At 48.2% G+C, this 18,604-nt stretch overlaps 1 protein-coding gene across 1 annotated transcript in view; it reads right to left on the bottom strand.

Annotated features, from left to right (window-relative positions):
- Positions 1-2,315, bottom strand: part of TOP1 (DNA topoisomerase I) — an 85,901-nt gene extending 83,586 nt beyond the window's left edge. Inside the window, exons 1-2 of the mRNA XM_043884139.1 lie at positions 2,043-2,315; positions 1,700-1,724 (exon numbers count right to left, since the gene is read on the bottom strand). Coding sequence (XP_043740074.1) covers positions 1,700-1,724; positions 2,043-2,075 — 58 coding nt within the window. The 5' untranslated portion in view covers positions 2,076-2,315. The remainder of the gene's footprint in view (positions 1-1,699; positions 1,725-2,042) is intronic.
- Positions 2,316-18,604: the final 16,289 nt, after the last annotated feature.

Raw genomic sequence — 18,604 nt, 5'->3', positions numbered from 1 at the left:
AGTCTTGCACAACACCAAGCTCAGAAGCTCCCTCCTCTGAGAAATCTCCCCACCCCCAGACAAAGTTAAATTCCCTAGTCACTCGTGCAGCATTTGGGGTACAGGTTTGCCCCAGCACCTACCTTATAATTAACTAATTATGTCTCCCCAAACAGACTGAAGGCAGAAGCAGCACCGTGGGAGCCAAGGGGTTCAGCTCCAGCACTAAACATAGTGCTTTAGCACATACTAGGTGCTCAAGAAATGCTACACTTAACCCAGATTCTCTCCTTGCAGATTACATCTCTTGCTGGATGCCCCACTTGGAAATCTGAACATAAGGCTGCTCTCTGTAGAGTAGGCTAACACCATGGACTGCTGATTACAACATCAGAAAAGCTAGTCATCAGCTTCTCCCATTGGAGAGGTTCCCGGAACCCAAATTCAACTGAGCAGGATTATGTACCATCAGAATCAGTGGGAATTCCCAGCACAGAAGTTACCTTCTCCTTCAGCAGGACTGCTGAAAAGCTCTCAGGGTGAGCTTTTTAGTGGGGGAATCTTCACAGGGTAACTGAAGTGGAAATACTCAAAGAATATCAAAGATTTGGCTGAAAGGGGTTCAAAAACATAAAGATCTGGCAAAAGCCAGCTAGCTCTCAATTCCTGAAAAACAGCCACTTCTGAAAAAGAATGAACAGGAAGCAGGGGTGGGTACTGGCCACTCTTTGTTTCAATAAATAAAATCTTTTTTTTTCTGCCCGGCAGCCCACAAGAAATGGCTAACACACCAGGCCAGATGAGATGTTCAACAACCTCTCCTCTTGACAGCTACACTAAACTACATTTCTAAAAAAAACACTGCCTTAGGAACCTCAGCCCCACTGAAAAGTTCTAGTCAGTAATACTTTAATTTAAAAAAAAAAAAAGGAAATCAATATGCCTGAGCCCAGCATTGACAATGGATAGCCCATAGAGGACTTGCAAACTTTCTGAAGGGAGGTACCACTAGCTTTGCAAAGAACACAACTTGGGGAAAGCAACCTCAAAATACGGAGCACTCCACAAGGAGGGCTTTAGTTTTAGAGCCCTATTTCCTACCATAAACATCTTACCCGGGAAGGGGGAAAGGAAAAAAAAAAACCAACAGTTGCCGAAGGGCAGCTTTCATTCTGGAAGCAGAAAAGGAAACAAACAAGAGAAGCAGTAAGCAGGATAACCCCCCAAATAAAGTTCTCTTTGGGCAAAAATAGTAACAATTCAGGCTCCCACCCTTCCCTCTGGTGAGGTCTGTGATTTATACGGCTTTGCTCCGCAGAAAGCTCTTTCTGGGCAGCTCAAGGAAGGAGCCGAGGGAGGGAGAGAAAGACACACAGGCACAGAAAGGAGAGGAGAGAGAAAAAGAAAATGGCGCAGAGACTAAGTCCCGACTGTCGACAAGGCGACTTTCCCGGGAGGAATCCGGGCCCGGAAAGGCTGCCCGAGGCCCGGCGGCGGGCGACTCGGGGTCTCCGTAGCCCCCTCTTGGGATGGCCGCGATCTGGGGGGTCTGGGGTCCCCGGAAAGGGGGTCCAGAGGCGGCCCGAGGGGAACAATGGGGCCGGTGAGCGAGGAGCCGGGACTTAGTCTCTGGGACGCCATGTCTGTCCTCTGCCCGGCTCGGGCCGGGCGCGGGGCCGGCGGCCGCGGACTCGGGGGTCGGAAAGGGGGGCGCACTCACCATTCAGTCGGAAATCCGCCTCGATCTGGGGAGAGAAAAGGAGGGACCATGAAACAACAGGCACATTCACCCCGCGGGCGGCGGGCGAGCGCGCGCGGCCGGGAGCCGGGCCCACCCTGCGCCCCCCAGGAAGAGGGGGCCCCCGGGAACGGCCCGAAGGGCCAGTCAGCACCCCCAAACTGTAAGTTGGCGGCTTCCGCCCAGGTCCTGGGGAGCCGACGTCCGCCGGCTGGCCGCCCCTGGCCAGGGGCTCTGGCCTGTCAAAGCAGCCGGGCCGAGGCCGGGGCCTCTGAGCCGGGGGTCGCGGAGGGCCGAGGCACGGCCGGGCCTGGCAGGGCCGTACCTGGGAATCGTTGTGGAGGTGGTCCCCACTCATGTCGGCCGGAGCGGCGAGGGGCGCCGAGAAGACGCAGACGGTCGCAGCCGGCCTGTGCGGGCGGACAGGAGACACCCGGAGGCTCCGGGAGGCGCGGGGGAAAGGTGATGGGGCGGGCTCTAACTACCGGAACCGCTGAGGCGGCGACAGCGGCGGCGAGGCTGACGGACTGCCGGCGGGCGGCGAGAGCAGACCCCAGCAGTTGTGTAACAGCCTAAGTTCGCATTTCGGCTCACTGCGCCTGCGCGGCCGCTTTTTAAAAGCGACGTCGCTGACGTCAGAGACTCGCGGAAGGAGGCCGACAGTGGCGGGGCCCGCCCCCTCGCGCTTCCTAAGGGGGGACCCGGCTTTGCATCGCAAGCCCCGCCCCTTTAGCCCTCGCGCGCCTCTGCGATTTGCATAAGGAACTGACTCCTCCCACGGCCGCCCACCCAGAACAACCTTCTCTTCCTCTCCCAGAGCTTTTTCTCGTAACCCAGATCCCGCCCCTGGGCAGTGCGCAGGCGCAGCCCGGACACCGCCTCCTGGCCTGGGCCGGCAGCTCGGCCACGTGGTGGGCCTTTAAAGGCCGCCGCGGGACAGCGTCAGGCCCCGGCCGAGCTGGTATCCCAGACGCTTCTGCATCTTCCCGCAGCTGTAAATACCTTGGCAGCTTGGTCCCCAAGTTCTCACCAGCTCTTCTTCGCTCGCTAACCAGAACCCGAGGCTGCTTGGAGGGAGCCTTTGTCCTGGCCTTCCAACTTCTGGATGATAGCACGCCCACTTCTTAAAATGTATTTAAATTGTTCAACCCGCTAAAGGTCTGGTTTAGCCCCTGTTTTCTGCCCGTACGGGTAGTCCCGAGTAACAAGAGGCCTGATTTCGTTTGTGCATTCTTCAAATATCCCTGAGCCAGGAATTGTGCTAAGAAAAGGAGAGGGGTAGGAGCCGAATGGAACCGAATCGCGGGGTAAACACGACCTGGCTGTGAACCCCGCTGTGTCCTTAGCGCGCTGCGAAGCTTAGCGGGGAGAAATTGGAGAAAGAACTGCAGCTTATGGAGTATTTACTGTGCTTTCCGCTCTCATTTCTCACAATAGCTCTGTGAGGTCGTCTATTTTGCTAAAGTTAAACTGTGTCAGACAGTGTATGTTAGTCGGTCCGTCCTGTCGGACTCTCTGCAACCGCATGAACTGTAGCCCACCAGGTTCCTCTCTCCATGAAATTCTCCAGGCAAGAATACTGGAGTGGATAGCCTTTCTTCTTCTCCAGGGGATCTTCCTGACCCAGGGATCGAGCTTGGGTCTCCTGCATTGCAGGCAGATTCTTTACCATCTGAGCCACCACGGAAGTCCAAGTGTCAGAGATAAATAACCTACTAACCTTCCTGACATCTACATTTGGATACCTCACAGGTTTCTCCAAGGCTTATCTTGCCTTCTTCCTCCACCATGCCTGCGAGCTGAATCGCTAAGTCCTGTCCCACTCTTTGCGACCCCATGGACTGTAGCCTGACAGGTGTTCTTCAAGCAAGAATATTCGAGTGAATTGCCATTTCCTCTCCCAAGGGATCTTCCCCACCCAGGGAGCCAACCTGTATCTCCTGCATTTGGCAGGTGGATTCTTTACTTCTGAGCCACCTGATAAGCCCCGAAGCTAGAAAAGCTCCACCCTGAACACCTTCCTCTCCATTTCTCAGAAGTCCAGCTGATTGCATTGCTTCAAGCCTCTCTCCCTCACCCACACACCTGTGAAGTGTGCCTTATCTCTTGCTTGAATTCTTACAATACATTCCTAACAGGAATCCCTACTTCCCTTCTGGCCGTCTCACGGCTACTCTGCAGCAGTAGACGAAGTGCTCTTTCAACACCAGGTCTAACCATTATGCTTTCCCACAACTTCTCTCATCTTAGGACAAAGTTCAGAGTTCGTAAAGTAGCTGCCAAGATCCTGAATAACTGGCCTAATTCAAGTGTGACCCTTGTGAATTTTTCTATATCTATTACCACTTCCTTTATTATTATTGCTGCATATGAACCTTCAAGTTGTGAACGTTCAAAGATGCAAAGGTGCCCCTGTATGCCAGCTGTTGTTCTGTATGACTGTACCTTTCACGGTGCTATCCTGTAAGATAAAAAAGAACAACATTTTCTTGGATGTTTCTGTATCCTGGTGGTGCAGTGGATGGGAATCCACCTGCCAGTGCAGGGGACACAGGCTCATTCCCGAGTCCGAGAAGATCCCACATACTGTGGAGCCACTGGGCCTTTGTGCCACAACTACTGAAGCCTGAATGCCTGGAGCCTGTGCAGCGCAATAAGAGAAGCCACCGCAATGAGAGTATCGCTTCTGGAGAGTAGCCCCCACTCTCTGCGTCTAGAGAAAGCCTGCAGGCAGCAACAGAGACCCAGTGCAATCAAAAACAACAAAATAAATAATTTGTTTTAATGTTTTATGTATTATAAACCTGTTACAGTCAGTCAGTCAGTTCAGTCGCTCAGTCGTGTCTGACTCTGTGCGACCCCATGAATTGCAGCACGCCAGGCCTCCCTGTCCATCACCAACTCCTGGAGACTACTCAAACTCATGTCCATCGAGTTGGTGATGCCATCCAGCCATCTCATCCTCTGCCGTCCCCTTCTCCTCCTGCCCCCAACCCCTCCCAGCATCAGGGTCTTTTCCAATGAGTCAACTCTTCGCATGAGGTGGCCAAAGTACTGGCATTTCAGCTTCAGCATCAGTCCTTGCAATGAACACCCAGGACTGATCTCCTTTAGGATGGACTGGTTGGATCCCCTTTGCAGTCCAAGGGACTCTCAAGAGTCTTCTCCAGCACCATAGTTCAAAAGCATCAATTTTTCGGCACTCAGCTTTCTTCACAGTCCAACTCTCACATCCATACATGACCACTGGAAAAACCATAGCCTTGACCAGATGGACCTTTGTTGGCAAAGTAATGTCTCTGCTTTTTAATATGCTATCTAGTTGGTCATAACTTTCCTTCCAAGGAGTAAGCGTCTTTTAATTTCATGGCTGCAGTCACCATCTGCAGTGATTCTGTTACTGTGTGAAAAGTATTATAAACCTGTTACAGAACAGTGCTATATAGCCAATGATGTTAGTTGGATACCCTAGGCTAACTTTGTTGGACTCACGAATGTGCTCTCAGAATGGAAGTCATGCGAATGTAGGGGAATAACTGTACTTAATGTTTTAATTCATCCCTCTTCTTTCTTTAGTTTCATCCTAAGTAATAATATCTATGAAATAATAAGTTTATGAAATCATTTACAAATAAATGATGAAAAGTGTTCATTCATGAACTGTTGAAATCATATCTAGTGGCAAACACTTTAATTCTAATTCATTGAAAAAAATTAATGCTTGTGAATGCTTCAAAGCTCAATCTTAATATTATTTTCTCCCTTCCACACTCCCTGACTCCTCCTTCCTGACCAAGGTCAAGTGCCCCCTTCATTGAGTATCCTTTTCCTGTGTGACACTTGTCACAACTTTTATTAGGTTAGTAATGGTGGTAACTGGCGATTTTATGTCTCTCTGCCCTACCGAATGCCAGGTCTGTGAGGGCTGGGACCTTGTCTGTCTTGCTTAGCACTTGATCCTCAGCACCCAGCCAGAGATCCTACAGAAGAGGCATGTGATCAATGAGGGAATGAAAGGAGGGGAGTGCAGTGGTTAGGACCACACATGGAAGTCAAACCAATCTAGTTTTGAGTTCTGCTCTATAATATTGACATGTTTTTAAATATATAGTTATATATTATTATCTATTTATATATAGTTTCAGAAGGAGGAATCTCTTGAGAGAATTTAACAGAGATCCCATTTTACACACACACACACATATATAGTCATATATATACTCCTTGTTTATTAACTCCATGACATCAGGCAAGTTGCTTAACTCCTCTGAGTCCCAGTTTCCTCATCTGGACAATGATAATAAGGGTGGAAATTTTTTAATTATTTACTTTTGGTTGTGCTGGGTCTTCGTTGCTGCGCATGGGCTTTCTCTCATTGTGGCAAGCAGGGGCTACTCTTCATTGTGGTGCAAGGGCTTCTCATTGTGGTGGCTTCTCTTTTTGAGGAGTAGAAGCTCTAGGGCTCACGAACTTCAGTAGTTGTGGCACGTGGCCTCAGCGGTTGTGGCTTTCAGGCCTAGATCACATGGGTTTAGTTGCTCCATGGCATGTGGAATCTTCCTGGAGCAAGGATGGAACCCATGTGCCCTGCATTGGCAGGTGGATTCTTATCCACTGTACCACTAGGGAAGAACCGTAAGTGTAGAATTTTAAGAGATTTTTTCTTTTTTTTAAGCTGTTGGAGAACACAACTAGTAAGTGGTGAGTTTTGGATTGACACTCGGGTCCTCTTACCTCCAAAGCTATGTTCTTCCTCTCAAGCAAGTTGCCAGAACCAGTTTCACCTTGCTTTTGGATGCTTTCATCATAGTCTTTCCATCTTGGGATCAATTGCAGGCCACCAGGTGAGGTATGTGACTTCTACTTGTTTGCTGCCGTAAGGCCAAAGTAATTTGAGGAGTGCTTTAAGGCAGACAGTGCCTCCTAACACTTCTCCACCACCACCCTCCAAAGCCAGGGAGAATCTGCATTTATTTCCCAGGTACCTCCAAGGAAGATCAGAGTAGCCATGAAAACACAACACACATGCCAAAAGGGCACACAAGCACAGTCCCCATGCACAAACATGCAGGTATCTGGGCCCCTTTGTTAGAGGCTGAACTTCCCTGCCAGAATGTGTGATGACGGTGCTTTGAGGCTGGCTGTCTTACTCAAGGCCACCTGGCCCCTCTCTGATTCCTGATACTTCAGTCTGGTGTCCCCACGATATGGTCTACCCACCCCTAGTACTTGAGAAGACTATAGATAATGCCTGTATAGACATCTTAATTTTAATGATTATGTATATATTTCCATGTATATGAGAAAAAAATTTTAACCATCACATCAAATCCATGATTTTAAGGATATCTCTGTTTGGAATGGGGCTTTTTAAAAAGTTGATTGATTTAAATAACAATGTGAAGGAATGGCACAGAGGGAACATATAAGACAAACTCCAGAAAGGTTAGAGGGAAACAAATGAGGCTTGGGAAACATTACTTTTTAAATCGAGACTGCTCACTCATGGGCCATCCTGGCCCCTGTAAAAATAACTAGCAGATGACAGCTGATGTTGTAGGCCTGTTTCCAATGTGAGAAATAGATGATTTATCAATATTCCACTAAAAGAAGGGCTCCATATACAAATGCATACATTGTTATGATTTAAAGTTAAACAGGTCTTTTCTCACGAGACTTCCCAGAGTCGTCCATATGCTGATACACATGGCAGGAAGCATCTCCAAAATGTATGTAAGCCCAGAAATCTTTTTTTTTTTCTTTTCCAGAGTGCTTCTTAAGCCTGGGCTCTTTGGAATGACCAGCCCTCAGGCTTCTTGTTCTAGACGGTCACCCAAGATACAGCCTGTAATCATTTGCTTCTGACTTGCATGGGATTGTTCTTGTTGCCTTAACCCAAGTCTTGGCTCCCAGAACTGAACATGTCCAGGGTTGTCTGAATGACTTTTGCTTTTCAGGGAACCTGTGCCTCTGCATAGTGTACACAAATGTACAAATATGATGTTGTCCCTCTGGCTACAGTTGTGTGACCCAAGCTGAGCCACTCAGATCAACTTCCTTGAGACTTTGGAGCCAGGAAAGAGAAAGTGGTTTGGTCTCTCTTCCTGCAGATGGATCTGTAGTATGTAAATCAGAAAGCTGCCCTGCTGGTATTTTCTCCCAAAAGGGCCAGAGAGAGCTGGGGACAAGGAAGAGAGAAGGAAGAGAAGAGAAGGCCCTGATGGAGTTCAGGGTCCTCAGTTCCTAGTATCTCTTGAGGCTTTATTTCCCCAGATCCTGTGCCTTTAAATAAATTCTCCTTTTTGCTTCATGGAGGTCTGATGGGTCACTAAAGACCAAGAACTCTACGTTATACCAAGTCCTAATCTACACTCGACTCCTGCACACTCTCAAGGCCTCTGTTTTCTTTTGGTCCTGGATCTGGGCCCCCTCTTGTTATGGCACCTGGATGCCCCCTAGAGCTTTAATCTTGGATGTTGGCACAGCCTCAACTGGCAATTCTTGGGCAGCAACATCTTCTAGTTCTCCTTTCCTATGTGTGCCTTGCCTAAGGACCTGCTGCCCTTTCAAGACTTAGATGATGCTCAGAATAGAACCTGCTTGATATCCCAGAAAGGACACCCAGGCTGGCCATTGCAGTAACAACTAGGCACACCCTTTGCCTGTTGGTAATGGCCCAGCAAAGGTTAAATTTTGTGGAATAAAAAAGGAGAGGAACAACAACAACAAAAAAAACATTAAAAAAAAAAAAAAAAAGGAGAGGAGCAACAGAAAAGCTGGCAGCCCTGGAGTCGTGGAATGAGAAGTGAAAGTCACTCAGTTGGGTCTGACTGTGACCCCATGGATTATATAGTCCATGGAATTCTCCAGGCCAGAATACTGGAGTGGGTAGCCTTTCCCTTCTCCAGGAGATCTTCCCAACGCAGGGATCAAACCCAGGTCTCCCGCATTGCCCAATCCAGGGATCAGACCCAGGTCTCCAACATTGCAGGCGGATTCTTTACCAGCTGAGCCACAGGAGGACAGACGATAAAGACATAGGAGCCTGGTCATGTGGGGAATCTACTTTCACAGTCTTACTTTGTCTTCCTGCCAGAAGATATCTTTTCTGTGATGAGGACATATATTCATTCCACCACTATTCCCCAAGAAATGAGGGAGTATATAGGTTATATGCAGGGGCTTCCCAGGTGGCTCAGTGGTAAAGAATCTTCCTGCCAATACGGGAGACGTAGGAGACGCAGATTCAATCTCTGGGTTGGGAAGATTCCCCTGGAGGAGGAAATGGCAACCCACTCCAATATTCTTGCCTGGTGAATCCCATGAATAGAGGAGCCTAGCAGTCTATATAGTCCATGGGGTTGCACAGAGTCAGACACAACTGACCGACTGAGGACACACACATATACACACACACACATACACAGGCTATATATGTGATAGATAGGTACTATGCTATGCCCTGGGGACACAGATATTAATAAGACCAAACCCTTTTGTTGGAGAAGTTCTTAGTCTGATAACAAGATAAACATATTCCCCAACTGTTACCATAAGGTACGAAGAATAACATGGCGGAGATGGCCAGCTACCAGTTGCTATGGAAACACTGGGAAGGAGGTGTTCAACCCACCAGGGGTGGCAGGGCGGGCAATATGAGAGACTTCTGGTCGGATGCCATTCTCTAAAGCTGTGGAGGCAGCCTGTGGGAGAAAAAGGAAGGTACTGCAGGAAGAAGAGCCACTTGGGCCAAGGCAGAGCATCCTGGGCAGGGGCAGCTTTGGTCAGGACGGAGCAGAGGGCACCTGTGAAGATAAACCAGAGAAGGAGGCCGGGCAGGTGGGGATGCCTCCCTTGGTGATGGTGGAGCTCCCGCAGGGCGAGGTGTCATGGGGTTTTGAGGAGGTGTGAGGCAAACCATGAGCAGCATGGTAGGGGAGAGTTTGGCAGAGCTGATGCTGGAGATGCGCAGATTAGCCAGGAGGCCCATGGAGGCTACTGCAAGTGTCTCAGAAGCATCAATAAGAGCGGGGTTGGGAGGTCGTTTGGAATAACTGAGGAGGCAGCCCTTGAAGGGGACAGCAGGATATTGACCTGTGACCAGGGTACTGCCCCAGGAGAACTTAGGACAGCAGCTGTCCCTGAATCTCCCTCTCACCACGTATGCTGCTGGGACATCCTGCTGCCCCTCGGGCCCAGCCACCTCCACATGGAGCACCAGCAGGCTGGGGGCGGCAAAGAGGCGGGAACTGGGGCTCCAGGAAATCCTGGATAATTCTGGGAGTGAGTGCAACCCCAAGCTGACTCAACACGACTCTCTCAAGAAGATGGAAAAGAGACGACAGCCCGCCCCGCTCGATAACCAGCAGGGGTTATCGACACAAAGAAAAAGAAACGAGACTTCCCTGGTGGTCCAGTGGTTAAGACTCTGAGCTCCCAGTGCAGGGGGCTTGGGTTCGATCCCTGGTGGGAGAATTAAGATCCTGCATACCACACAGATTGGCCAAAATATTTAAAATAATAATAATAAAATAACCAGCAGGCAACAGCTTTGCCAAGATCAGGTTCAGAAGAAATATACCTGCCCGTGCCCTCAACAAGGTCTTGGACTCCTACATCCCATCTCTTCCACCTCCAGCATTTTCTCTCCCTCCTGCCTGGCAACTTCTCCACTTATTCCCCCCTCTCAGCTTTCTCTCTTGACCTTGTTAAAAATAATCTCTCACATTAATCGATTACTTCCCACGTGCTCTCCCCTGGACTAAGTGCTTCCCATACATTATCTTACTTAATCCTCACAATAACTTTTATCAAGCTGATACTACTAGTTTCATCATTTTACAAACCAGGAAACTGAGGCTTAGGAAGATTAAGTTAACTTGGCCACACAGTTATTAAGTTGTGGGGCAGATTTGAACCCAAGAGGTGTTAGTATAGAGCCCACAGTCTCTTAATTCCTGTGCTGCCTCTGAAGGTCCTTAGGTCACTGTTTCTCTTGGCATGCTTGAAATATTTGGAAAGGATAGTCCATGCTTGCTGCATTTTCTGCCTTATAATCCAACCCCTTAAATGGTGTTGATATGACTTCCATTCTAATCAGAGACTTCCTAGTTTGCAAATAGATTAGCCTTATTCTCCTCCACCTTCCCGCAGTACTCAGTGATGCTGGGCATATTCTTTGGGTCCTTTCCATTTGGCTCCAGTGACCATGAATTCTCTTGGTTTTCCTCCTACCTCTGCAAATGCCATTATTTCTGCCTCCTCCTCTTCTCCCAGCACAATGTCAGCATGCCCACAACTTCTGTCCTCAATCTTCTTTTCTCTCTATCCACCCTCCTCCTGGAAGCTTTATAGACTCTCTGCTGACTCCTACAGAGAGCCTCTCAAATGGGTATCTCGAGGCTTGACTTCTTTTTGGAGCTACAGAAACATTCACCCATCTGCCTTTCCCTGGTGGCTCAGAGGGTAAAGACTCTGCCCACAATGCAAGAGACCCAGGTTGGACTCCTGGGTTGGGAAGATCCCCTGGTGAAGGGAATGACAACCCACTCCAGTCTTCTTGCCTGGAGAATCCCATGGACAGAGGAGCCTGGTGGGCTACAATCCATTGGGCTTGCAAAGAGTTGGACACAACTGAATGACTAACACACACAAACTACTGCGTGTGTTCCCTTGATGGTCCCCGCAGTCCTCTGCTCCTAGGTTCAACTTTTCACCTGGATCTACCCTTCCCTTCTGTGGTCTCTGCTTGGTGAATAGGTCTATCCACCCCTTTCCTAGTCAAGCAGCTCAAATCTTTAGAGCCTGTTGAATTGATCCCTTCCTTCCCATCCCATTTGTGGCTATCTCTGTGGAGTCTGCCAAGATCTATTTCTGTGATTATCTGTCCCTCTTCCCCCCAGGTATGCGTGGCATCTGCCCCTTCCCTGGCTTTCCTGCATAACACACACATACACATAAATATCGCAACACCTATGAACCAGCTGCCTGGTGCCAAGGATTTAGCCATAAATTAGACAGACAAGGTCCCTTCCCTCAAGGGGCTCAGGCCTGATAAGTAGGACAGACAAGAGAACAAGTCATTGCCACTTACTCTGTTAAATGCTTTGGGGATAATGCATAGCATGTTTGCTACAGGAGCCCTTTAGGGATGCTGTCATGCCAGAACTGAGGAGTCAGACAAAGCCTTCTGTAAATGACATTCAAACCTGAGGCCTGCCTTACAAGAGGGAGCAGAAACTAGCCAGAGAAAGTTAAGGAAGACAGAGAACACAGTGAGGGAGATGACCACTAGAGGCCTGGAGAACAGATGAAATAAAGACTTGGGAATTCCAGAGTGGGTTTATAAGACCCCTGAATTACACTAGTGTGGCTGAGGGGTAGACTGAGAGAAAGGGTAGTGAGAGGTGAGGCTGAAGGAGTAGTCAAGGCCCATGTTTGGGCCTTGCAGGATGTTTTTTGTTGGTTAAGAAGTTTACAATTTATCCTGAGAGCAATGAGGAGCCACTGATGAGTGGTAAGCAATGGAAGAACATAATCATCTGCATTAAAAAAAATTTTTTTTTCAATTTTTTGGGCCCATGACGTGTGGCCTCTTGGATTTTACTTCCCTGACCAGGTACTCAACCTGAGTCCCCTGCAGTGGACGCACGGAATCTTAACTAGTGGACCACCAGGGGTCCAGTCATATTTATTTTAGTAAATGTTACCTACAATATAGAAAATGGATTTGAAAAAATCAAGAGGAGAGGCTTGTTAGGCCACAGTTAAGAAGGCTGATGCCATCATCTAGGCAAAAATGACAGCAATGCTGGCCCTAGTCAGCAGAAGAGCCATGAGGGTGGAAAGGAGTGGATATGCATTTGAAGGATATTCATGACAGAGGGTTGATGTATCAGGTGTCAATTATACATGTCAGAGAAAGGGAGAGGGGAGGAATCGAGGCTATGAATGGGCGTGCCACTCACAAAGGCTCGGGAACACTGGGGAATGACCTAGTTTGAGGGAAAGATGATGAATTCCGCCCTGTACATTCAAATTTGAAATGCCTGTGGGGTAACCTGGTCAAGATATCTGGTAGACAGTTGGATACATGGGTTTAGAGCTCAGGAGAGGGACTGGAAGTGGTACCTGAAGTGACTAGGCCAGATGAGGTCATTTGGGAGGGTCTTATTTTAGGGATGGGCCCGAGAGAGGAAGTAAAGGATTACAAGTTTAGGCAAGTTGTTGAAAAGGTTTAGTTATACACAAGGAATGCAGTGCAGGAACCAGAGTAACCTGAGGTTATGAGGGTTTGTGTGTGTGTGTGTTTGTTTGTCTGTTTTATGATGGAGAAGACACACTTGTATCTAGTCTAGAAGAGGGCCTTTGGATCATTCCATTCCTTGGACAAAGTGATGGCACAACTGAGTTGATATACCAAAAATTGTGGCTCAAATGGTAAAGAATCTGCCTGTAATGCAGGAGGCCCAGGGTTCGATTCCTGGGTTGGGAAGATCCCCTGGAGAAGGAAATGGCAACCCACTCCAGTATCCTTGCCTGGAGAATCCCATGGACAGAAGAGCCTGGTGGGCTACAGTCCATGGGGTGACAAAGAGTTAGACACGACTGAGCGGCTAACACTTTCACCAGGAATTCTGGATCAGGTAAAGAAGCAGGTCCCTTTGGAGCAGAGACCCCTCTTTGCTTCTCAGACACCACGGGCTGCCTCAACCTCCCCTCCAGGGCTCTGGGGACTTTCCATCCACAACTCGCAGAAGGATTGACTCAGAGAACTTGTTTTTCGGGATGGCTTATCCAGGCCCCCAGGGAATAGTCTCTTCCCAAAGGGTCAAGTCCAGCCCTGCAGAATCTATCTCTACCTTTCCAGGACTCAGCTGCAGGTGTCAGAGAAGGAGTTCGACAGAACAGACTCTGATTGGGGTGAAAGACACCCAGAGTCTGGGAGCTGGATTATCCGCCTCGGTTTCTGCAATGTGGTCAGGGTCCGCGAGGATTTCCTGATGCATGCTTAGTGCCAGGTTCTGGTAGTAGTCTTGGGGTGAATGAGATAGGGCCTTCATCTGGAGGACCCCACAGTCCAGAAGGGGAGCTAGACAAGTAAACCATCAGTTTCAAGACAATGGTCTAGGAACCTCATTAGAGAACCCACAGGGCTAGGAAGCCAGGCAGACTCTTCTTTGGAAGCCTGGCCTGAAGGGTTTGATGGCAGAAAGCTAAAGATTCCAATGATGATGGATAGCATCACCGACTCAATGGACATGAGTTTGAGCAAAAACTCAGGAGATGGTGAAGGACAGGAAAGTCTGGCGTGCTGCAGTCCATGGGGTCGCAAAGAGCCAGACATGACTTAGCAATGAACAACAACAAAGACTCCAAATTTCCCATCAGACCCAGAGCTTGGCTTTTCTGTTATTTGGGGGAAAATGGCAACACAATCTATTTTAAATTGACTTTTTCTTCCTCTGGGGGAATTTCCCCCTTCCTGTTGTGCATGAGTATTGAGAACTGGGAGACAGAAAATATTTGCACAAAACCTTACAGAATATCCAAGTTGAGCCTTGGAAACCCCAAATGAAAGCAGGTGAGGCTGTCATTGCTGGATGTTAGAGAATTCCTGAACTCTGTCCTCAGACCTCCTTTCTTCCTATCTCATTCAACTTGTGGCTTTAAATACCAGTTGAAGTGAAGTGAAGTGAAGTCGCTCAGTCATGTCTGACTCTTTGCGACCCCATGGACTGTAGCCTACCAGGCTCCTCCCTCCATGGGATTCTCCAGGCAAGAATACGGAGTGGGTTGCCATTTCCTTCTTCAGGGGATCTTCCTGACTCGGGGATCAAACCCAAGTCTCCTGCACTGCAGGCAGGCTCTTTAACCTCTGAGCCACCAGGGAAGCCCTAAATACCAGTTACATACTGACAAGTCCTGAGTTCGTATCAGTAGTCAGGGCCTTGGCCAACTCACACCACAGCTCTGGCCTCACATTTATATACCCACTATCCCTGATCAGGGATCAAATCCACACCCTTGGCAGTGAGAGCGCTGAGTCCTAATCACTGGACTACTAGGGAATTCCTTCCAATGGGCTTCTTAAACACACCTCTAACCAAATTTCTTTCTCACCCAACCCGGAACCCGCCGCTCCCTCGGTCTTCCTTCTCACAGTCAATGGCTCAGGTCAAACCTCTGAGTCAGCCTTGGCTTGTGGCTTTCTTCCTTTTTTTTTCTTTTGGCTTCCCTGGGTCTTCGTTGCAGCCTGTGGGTTTTTGTAGCCGTGGCCCCTCGGGTTTAGTTGCCCCGCAGCTTATAGTATGTTATTTCCCTGATCAGGGATCAAACCCAAGTACCTTGTATTGAAAGACGATTTCTTAATCACTGTTCCACTAGGGAAGTCCATGTCCTTGGCTCTTTCTCTTGTTCATCTACTGCCCCCACATCACCCATATCCAACCTGTCAGCAAATCCCATGGGCATGACCTTAAATATCCAGAGGCTAAACCTCTCTCCCCTTTCTCTCGGCTTCCATTTTAGCCCAAGCCTCCATCATCTCCACCTGGTTTAGCCTCCATCATCTCCCTTCTTCTGTGTTTGTCTTCCTGTAGGACATCCTCAGAATAAGGGATCTTTTAAAACCATGATCCTTTGAAAAATGTGAAATTCTCTCACTTCTCTGCTCATACCCCCCAATCTCTCCCGTCTCACTCAGGATAAGAGTCAAAGTCCTTACCCAGGCCCCCATGGTCTTCCCCTGCCCACCCCCGCCCCCTGCCTGGTCCCTTGACGTCATCTGCTGGTGCTCCTCACCTCCATCACCCCGCCCCAGCCTCACTGGTCTCCCTACCACTCACCCTCCAGCCTTAGCACCCTTACACTTGTAGATCTTTCTGCCTGGGACATCCTTCCCCCAAATATCTCCATGGCCTACTTTCTCACTTCTTTCAGATCTTTACTAAAATATCTCCTTTTCAGTGAGATTTTCTTGACTACTCTATTTATCTGTTTAGTTTAATGCCAAATTTCTAGCATCTACAGCAGTGCCTGGCACCTGTGGATGCTCAATTAATATTTGTTGAATAAATTAATGAGTCATGGGCTGCAGTGAGCTCCTTTGTGTATCAAGTGGGGGCCTGGGATATGCCAGAAAACTCCCTAGACTGGTGACATGATTCCCATTTTGCAGATAAGGAGACTAAAGTTTGGAGAAGTATGAGCGCCTTTCCTGTCTGTTCTCAGAGCAACATGTCCCCAGCACCTATCATTTGCTGCTGTCATTGTCCATTTCCTCAAGTAGAGGCAAGACTTTTGAGCCCAAGGGTCATCTCTTGCTCCCTGTTGCTTAAAAGCACCTGGTAGAAAGTTAGGCATGCAGAGAATGCTTAAGAGAGATTTTTTGTGTGAATGAATGAATGAAATGGCCAAATCAGGATACAAACCCCCAGCTGTCAGATAGCAAAGTCTCAGCTCACCCTACTCTATGGGGGTGGGGGGGGATCCCTAAAATAGCCATGGAGCCAATAGTTAAGAGTCCCTCCCCTTGGCAGAGTACTCTTCTTGAGAGCCAGAAGTATTTCGGATGGAGAACAGTGTCCACTGGCTGACAGTTTTTTCCCATCACACACCAGGCAAATGGAAAGAATTTCTCCACTCAGTCCTTTCACAGTTCCCAGACACACAGTCAAGATTAATCTTCAGACCTCTCCTCTGTGTTCTCCCGACTCACTGTCTCATTTACTCTTGCGGCTTTAAACATCAGTTACATACTGAGAAGATCTAAGTTCATATCTGTGACCAGGATCTTGCCCCCATCTGCATTCTGCCCCACTAATTTTCCCAAACTTCAGCTGCTGGGTTGGGCGGCTTGCCCATCACCCACTCACTCAGCCTTCAGCCAGCAGTCTCTGCTGCCTTCCCTGGGCCACACTGAAAACTGAGTTTCCCTTCCCCGCCTTTCCATCCCCACTGTGAGCTGGCTTTTTCCTCTGAGTCTTCATTCCAACAAACTCGCTCTCCTTTGCCTCTTCTTTTTATTTCACTTATTTATTTTAAAATTATTGTTAGTCCTTAATTTTAACGCACCGTGATCAGGAAAGGTGGCTTGTATAATCATTCCTTCTTTTTGGCTGTGTCTTCTGGCATGCAGAACTTCCCCAACCAGGGATCAAACCCATGCCCTCCAGCAGTGGAAGCTTGAGACTTAACCAAAGAACCACTGGGGAAATCCTGTCTCTTCTTTTTAGGCTCTCCTCTATCCCCTAAACCCCTGCCTTAGGTCATGGAGATGGCTCACTCCATCCATGGATGATGGTGGCCCACTTATTTCATGTGTTTCTCTCTCGTGAGCCTTTAGTTCTCTAGATCAGTAATCCTTAAACTACAGGGAGAGGTCCTAGACCCCTTTGAGAATGTGGTCTATGGGCCCTCTCCCTCCAAAAAAACCCACATATACTCTTTTTAAAAAACTTTTTATATTTTTTAATTGAAGTATAGTTGATTTATAATGTTCTAATTTCTGCTGTATAGTGAATAACTCAGTTACACACACATATACATTCTTTTTAAATATTCTTTTCTGTTATGGTTTATCCCAGGAGTTTGGATATAACCCCCCATACTATACCTTAGCACCTGGTTGTTTGTCCATTCTAAATGTAGTAGTTTGCATATACTCTTTTTTTTTACAGTGTTTTATTTTTTTATTTATCTAAAAGTTCTTGAAAATATATAATTGCTATACAATATTAAGTTACAAGTTTATGATATAGTGATTCACAATTTTTAAAGGCTATGCTCCATTTATAAGCAACAAATAACATACGAGGGATTCACAGATACTCTTAAATACAGCATTTGCATAGAAGTTCAAACGCACCCCAGTTAAGAGCCCTTCTGCTAGACGGTCTCTCTGCTTCTCCCCTCCCCTCGCCTCTAGGTTTCTGATTGTTGTTGTCTCTCCAGTCAATCAGAAGCCTCTTTAGAATCAGAAGTGTCTCCCTACCGTATTATCACCAATACCCTTATTGTCGTGAACAGCAGCCACAAGATTTGCACAACCCCTTTTCACGCATCAACTGATTTTGTGCTCTTAACAACCCCAAGAGGAAGGAACTATTATTGTCCCATTTTCACAGCTGAGAGAACTCCATGGTTATGTGTTTTGCCAACACTGCTCTAAGTCCAGGCTGTCTTTCCTCTGTACCACATTGTGTTGCCCATTACAAACTGCTGTTTCCTTTGACCCTTTTATCTCCACCGCCTGAAACCTACCTCTGCCCCCTACCCACACCCCATGATGTGTTGCCTGTTATTCTCAACTGCTGCTTTTTTTTTTTATAACCTCCCCTCTCCCTGTCGCCTGAAAGGCACATCACCTCCCCCACTTCTCTGAAGCTCCCTCCTTCTCCCCCATCCATGCCTTCAACTGACCACAGGTGGCTTCTTTGCAGTTGCTTGAGCACATGTGAGCCATGCAAGGGTTGGTTTCATTTCCCCTTTCACTCAGCCCAGCTGTGCCCACCTCTGGGATCCTTGCTGGCACTCCAGCCCCTTCTGGCAGAAGGCTTCGGCACTTCTAGGGTTGCCATACCTGAAATCCAGGTAAGAGGAAGGAAAGGGACACGCCACTCAGGACCTGCTTTGGGTCAGGCCTCATGCATGGCCTGGGGGCCCAGACTCCAACCTTTAAAGCCTCCAGCTTCCAGGTTCTTCCAGGTATCCTACGGATGGGCACCTGGAGGCTCTAGGATTGGTCTGAATCCATCCGCTCCCTGTTTGCCAATGGCTAAGGGCCCCTCTGCAGCTTGGCTAACCTTTAACTGCCCTCTGAGCCAGCAGAACTGCTGCTCAGCGCCTCCATGAGAAACACCTGGCTGTTGGTTAACCTCTTCCTCT

The sequence above is a fragment of the Cervus elaphus genome, chromosome 23, assembly GCF_910594005.1.
Source record: "Cervus elaphus chromosome 23, mCerEla1.1, whole genome shotgun sequence".
NCBI lineage: Eukaryota > Metazoa > Chordata > Mammalia > Artiodactyla > Cervidae > Cervus > Cervus elaphus.
Note: the sequence above shows the minus strand (reverse complement) of the source record. Positions and strands in the feature narration are given on the sequence as shown.